This window comes from Armigeres subalbatus, chromosome 1 (genome assembly GCF_024139115.2).
Source record: "Armigeres subalbatus isolate Guangzhou_Male chromosome 1, GZ_Asu_2, whole genome shotgun sequence".
NCBI lineage: Eukaryota > Metazoa > Arthropoda > Insecta > Diptera > Culicidae > Armigeres > Armigeres subalbatus.
Window position 1 is genome coordinate 270,514,893 of NC_085139.1, and position 6,000 is coordinate 270,520,892.

At 38.9% G+C, this 6,000-nt stretch overlaps 2 protein-coding genes across 2 annotated transcripts; one reads left to right on the forward strand and one right to left on the reverse strand.

The window, feature by feature from the left end:
• Positions 1-1,838: 1,838 nt before the first annotated feature.
• Positions 1,839-2,836, forward strand: LOC134207559 (uncharacterized). Its single transcript, XM_062683266.1, has one exon. It carries the CDS (start codon positions 1,982-1,984, stop codon positions 2,738-2,740), a length of 759 nt encoding a protein of 252 aa, XP_062539250.1. The 5' UTR covers positions 1,839-1,981; the 3' UTR covers positions 2,741-2,836.
• Positions 2,837-2,966: 130 nt separating this feature from the next.
• LOC134213982 (protein LST8 homolog) lies at positions 2,967-4,369 on the reverse strand. The gene is made up of 4 exons (XM_062693433.1): positions 4,214-4,369; positions 4,018-4,158; positions 3,236-3,944; positions 2,967-3,164 (listed from the first exon to the last, which is right to left on the reverse strand). The coding sequence occupies exons 1-4, from the start codon at positions 4,220-4,222 to the stop codon at positions 3,043-3,045; spliced, it is 981 nt and encodes a 326-aa protein (XP_062549417.1). The 5' UTR covers positions 4,223-4,369; the 3' UTR covers positions 2,967-3,042.
• Positions 4,370-6,000: the final 1,631 nt, after the last annotated feature.

The window sequence follows — 6,000 nt, forward strand, 5'->3', positions numbered from 1 at the left end:
ACTTTAAAAGGGTCTGCTCATAACGAAACCCCACGCAAACGATTCATCGCACTTTTCCCCTTCAGGAAATATATATATATTTATTCCCCTTCAGGAAATATATATATATGCCCGGTAATGGCGGCTTGTCGGTGTGCAAATGAATCGGTCACTGTACTGTTTGACACTAGCTGGAGGAAAACTCACTGCCGAAAAGGCCTTTTTTACCTTCCCCTCACCCAGGAACGCCAGTGGGCTTTCCTCCAGCTAGTGTCAAACAGTACAGTGACCAATTGATTTTTACCCACCGATAAGCCGCCATTACCGAGCGTGGAAAGCTGGATAGTGTCTATAGGCCTTTTCATGTGACACTGCTGGGACTGCACTTGTTTACAACCGCTGAGCAAACCGTTCAAATCCGACCCTGTCACTTTCATAGAAGAACTGTCAATTGACGGTAAAATGAGCTGTTTTCAAACGTCTCGTGAAAAGGGTGAAAAGGCCTATATACACGGACAGATAAATCAACCCAAACTTTGAGTTCAATATACGCACTTATGAGAATATAGCAGAAAAAATTTACCCAAATTTGGGTAGTTTTCCCTTTCTTTCCCATGATTGCTATCAAAACTAGAGCAAGATGCAAACACCAAAAGATATTTTAGTTACTAGATAAAGATTGTCGCTGTCGTCGCTGTCCGGAACATCTTTTGCTGGCGAGGATAGGGGAGCTAAATGTCAAAGAAGGAAAATCCATACGATTTGACAGATATGTACCACACATGTTTCGGACAGCAGAACAAAGGGAGCCGAAGCGACAATCTTTATCTAGTAACTAAAATATCTTTTCAAACACCTCACCGAAGTTGCTCAGCCCAATAACCCAAATTTGAGTAAATTCAATATTCTCTATTTTGGGTTGATTAAGGTCCGCTTTGGATAAATTAAACTCAGCTTTGGGTAAATTGTTTACATGGGATTAAAGGCAAACTACCTAGTGACAGAAAAGTCATTTTACTCAAATTTGGGTTATTGGCCCAAACCACGGTTTTGAGTGCAAAAACCCACTTTTGGGTAGTTTTGGTTTTCAGTGTAGTTGAAACCCCTTCAGAAGCGCCACCGCACTGTGTTTCACTCTACCTTACCGACATACACGTAAAAAAATTTAATGTTATATATTATTAAGATTTCTAATACTTTTTTGCCGAAGCAGGCGCTTAATGATATGTATAAGAAAAAACTTATACATCGCATTAGTCACATACATTCCGAAACTTATACTTTTCATTAACTTATGAATGTTATTAGCTTTTTGATATGAGATCATTCATACACTACTAAAAATCCACACATATTTATTGGCAAAAATCCATAGATTTAACTTATGATGTATATCAGCGCACACATAACCATTCTCCACGCGAACTACTAATAAAATATATGTCCAAATAAACTTTATGTGTGGTCTCGAATTAACAATTATTTATTTTATGTGTGGTTTTATATCGACTATATTAGGGTGGAGCTATTGCAAAAATTTATAACGGCGACACATATATAGACTAACGCAAAATGAACTCCCCCAAGAAATTATGACGTTTGAGCGGGTCGCATAATGAATGCAAAATGAACTTTTGTTCGAGAAAACGACCCGCTCAAATGTCAAAATCCGTCGGGTGAGTGAATTCGATGAACTCCTGCATAAGTCTATCTTATATAGATATTTTTGGCAGTGTAAGGTGGCATAATGAAGAGTATAAGTATTTTCGAATGGTTTTTTGCCATAACATATAAGGTTATATTTTTACGTGTAGGTAGTGAACTGTCAATTGACATATATATATCAAACTCAAACGTCATTTTTCAAAACATCAGTGCGTTCTTGTTCAAAACAAATAAACGTGTTCGGTTTGGAACTTACGTCGGAATCCGCGAAAAATCGTTTCCTGTCCGTAAATTACGTTGTTTTTGAAAAAAAAAGTCCCTTTACAAACATTCAGCGATGGAAAAGTATGCCGTGCCGAACAAACTTCCGTCCGAGGAGATCAGCATTCTTGCACAGCGCAAAGCTCGCATAAAGCGCGATGCCGGTCAGTGGGTCCGGAAGCCACTGCCGGAGAACCGTAAGAAAAAGTTTTGCAAGCCGGAATTGTTTATTGCGGATTTCCGTAAAGCCGAACGTGACACGATGCGCATTAAGCGTAATTTCCTGAAAACCGGTGTACAGTTGCAGAACAATGCGATCGAACATGGTCGATTGATTCTGATATTCCGACATCGCGGTAAGTACATCGCCAACAAGGAGGTGATGCATATTCTGGCCAAGTTGGGGTTGCCGTACAAACGAAGAGCCGTTCTGCTTAAGCTGACGGAAGGAGTACACGCGATGCTCAAGATGGTCGAGCCATGGATTATTTGGGGATATCCGAATATTGGTACAGTTCGGGAGTTGGTCTATAAGTACGGTCTGTTCAAGCCGGAACATGGTGAGAAGGGACCGAAGAAGATTCCGATCGCTTCCAACAAGCAGGTAGAGGAGAAATTTGGCCATTTGGGTATCATTTGTGTGGAGGACTTGCTGCACGAGCTACTGACGGTGGGGCCGAATTTCGATAAAGTGACGAAGATTTTGCACACATTCGAGCTGCGATCGCCAGTGGACGGCTGGAAGACGGCTCGAAGAGGTAAACTGCGCTCGTTGGGAGGAGAGGCAGGTTTCCGAGGTAACGAAATTAATGAGTTCTTCAAGAGGTTACTGTGAGGTAAATTCGTGTAACAAATGTGTTTCTGATAGATTTTAAGGTTTTTTTTTCTCATTTTTCTGCTTAAAGAATTATATACAAGTTCATGATGGAAACTTTATTTTTGATTAGATCCCGAGATTAGATGGAAAGAAATCCTTTTGAATTAGAACCATTAGGAATAAGACGCTTTGCAGCGGTTAAAGTTGTTTGGACATTTTCTCCAATGTTGCATCGCAAAATACATTTATAATGCTAATGTAAATTTATTGGTTTGTTATGACTTAAATTTATTTTGCAGACATTATAATTCCTTGGCGTCCTACGTTTTTGCCGAACCGTCTCTGAAAGCTAATGCCGTAATTGCTTTCAAGTGCCCATGGTATTCTCTTTCGATAGTTTTGGTTTCTATCTTCCATAAACGTGCATGGCCGTCAGATGAAGCTGCAAGAATTAATAACGGAGTTAAAGTTCCGATCGTACATCAAATATTCCGCGTAAACTTCCTGACTTACCAGTGAATAAATATTTCGAATCATTACTAAACACCGCATCCCACATCCAGTACTTTTCGATTTTTAGTTCTGCATGTAATTGGAACGTATCCGTTCGATAAATCCGTGCCGTTCCATCGCCGGAACACGTTACCAATAAGCTTGAATCAGGACTAAACTTACATCGTAGTGCATACTTCTTGTGGGCCTCTATCCGCAGTTTTGGATCCGTTTGAGTTAGCTGCGTCTCGCTATTTGCAGTATTAGATAAACTCCAAATGTAGCAAATACCTTTATTGTTCACCGCCGCCATGTACTGTCCATTAGGACTGATGGCTATGTCTTGGATCGAAGCTTCTACCTCCGGAATTAACTGCTCGTGCACGTCTGATTTCACGTCCCACAGGTACACGCTTCCGCCCTGACTTCCAATTGCTAGTTCGACTTGGTTTGGGTGTAAACACACTGCGTTTACCGGTGTCAAACAGTCAAACATTCGCTTACAGGTAGGATTCTGGGAACTCATGTCCCAGATCCGAACACGGCAATCTTCCCCACCGGTGAACATCCACTTGCCGTCTTCTTGAAATCCAACGCGGGTAACATTCTTTGTGACCCTTTCAAAGTTTACCACCGGATAACTGAAGTTCATGTCGTAGAGCCGGATATGCTGATAGCCGCCTGCGGCGAGGATACTTCCATTGGGAATGATGTCCAGAGCATTCACTTGCTGAAAGGATCAAATCGCGTACTCAATGAGGACATAGAATTTTCGTCTAATTAAACAAAACAAGGAACCTCACCGAATCCGCGTGCTGTAAGGTTCGCTGGCACAGTCCGGAGTACGGTTGCCACAGCTTAATAGTGTGGTCATAGCCCCCGGTGGCCAGCAGGGGTTCATTGAATGGGTCGAACGATAAGGTGTTCTGAACGGAATTTTGTTTCTGAAAAATAAGGCTTAGTACAAAAATTGCGTGCTGCTATGTAAACACAACTTACGAGAGTCATGACTTGATAAAAATTTGTTTAAATTTCTAGATTTTTTCCCTAGTTTTATAAAAAACTTTAAAAAAATATTTTTTATCGTAATCAAGGAAAACGAGTGTTGTTTACTATTGTTTTGACAGTTGGATTTATTTTACAAGATGTTCAGTTAAAGGTTCAACTCCATTCAGTTTGAAGAATGTGTGCCGTGCATGAAATATTTCATTTGCCTACACCGACAGAAAATAACTCAATACCAAATTTTCAAAACGACTTATCTGCTTTTGTAAACAAAGATTCGAACGAGAATATGGCAATCTATCATAAATATTATTTTTAGGAATGAACAAGCACTTTCAATCAATTCCGATACCAGTGACACCGATAATGATCACGACAATTTTTAATGCGCTGACGAAAATAATCTATCTGCATCATTGGACTACGCTGGGAATCAAGAATCAGAAAGAGCAAAAAAAAAAAATCTGATAGGTAAACCAAATAGCTTTTACCAGAGACGTTGTTTATAGATAGAGACCCGCGCAGAGTGAAGCCGAAAGTACCAAACGAACCGTCAAACGTAGTACCAAACGAGCAAAGTAAACAAACATCGATCGGTGCTAAATGCGAGATAAGTATTGTAATCAACATTATAGAAAATATGAAAACATTTGAAAAGTTAATTAAATTAAGCTGTTTTGACGTAGACTACGTCAAAGGGGAAGACTCGGATACAGGGTATAAAATGAAAATTTCAAAATTGGGGACCGTCACGAAATCATGTAAGATTTGTAACATTAATAGGTCCTTTATCTTTCAATGGATTTTAAAGATTTATATATTAATCGATTCATAAACTCTCCACCAATTTGCCAGTACTATTGAAACTTTTGAGTGCCTATCATCGCTAAACTATTGAAAATTCCAGTTCTCTCATACATCATGCATCCCCTATGCAGGGCGATCCAATCCTAGGAAGGTATGATCACAGAGAACAGACGTTGAAGCTGCACTCGCTATGTTGTGATAACTTTTTACTGTTCATTTTGAAATAACTTTGGTATGTCGCCGTTATCCCGTGCAAACTCAGCGCTAGCATCACCAAAAAATGCCGCTGCGCGCTAGTGTCGTTTTACATACAAGAGTACACCAGCGCCATCGTGATGTGAAACAGAGTTTGTGAGTTGCAATGTCGACGTCGATGGCGTTGTGGTTCGGTTTGATTTTTTACACATGCTTTCCCGGATAAAAAATATCATTAAAATATCATAAATTTTATTGTTACAACACCATTTAAAACATAATTTTTACCATTGAATATAATGGAATTTTGACAACAAAATCAAATGAGAAATAATGGTTTTCCACGATAAAATGAATGGTAAATGGGACTTTTACAATTAAAAAGGGGGGTTGTTATGTATCTTTACAATAAAAAAATCGAAAATTTTCCATACAAAATTCGGAGCAAAACAATTGATTTTACGGTTCTTCAATGGGATGATTTCGAGCGATAAAACAATAGAAAACATTGTGTTTTAAATGTTTTCAATTACTGTTTCTATTGTTTTACAATAGAAATACAACAGGATTTAGAATACATTATACTCCAATATTACAATAAAAATACAATACAATTAATTGTTTTACAAATTATTTTATTTTCCTCCGGTTGTTTAGCATATCTTTAGACGAATCCAGCGCACTACTTCCAAAGTTAAGTGGGTTGCCTGTATCTGGAGAAAAATCCAACATCGGTTTAAAAAGTGTACTAACTTTGTTCCGAATAGACAATACATAAA

Excerpts from the sequence above, each read along its gene's own strand:
- LOC134213982 (XM_062693433.1), bottom strand. Across the intron at positions 3,945-4,017 it reads CCTTACAGCACGCGGATTCG|CAAGTGAATGCTCTGGACAT; the intron begins GTGAGGTTCCTT and ends TGATCCTTTCAG. Across the intron at positions 3,165-3,235 it reads TTCGAAATATTTATTCACTG|CTTCATCTGACGGCCATGCA; the intron begins GTAAGTCAGGAA and ends TAATTCTTGCAG.
- LOC134207559 (XM_062683266.1), top strand. The coding sequence starts at position 1,982 with ATGGAAAAGTATGCCGTGCCGAACAAACTTCCGTCCGAGGAGATCAGC.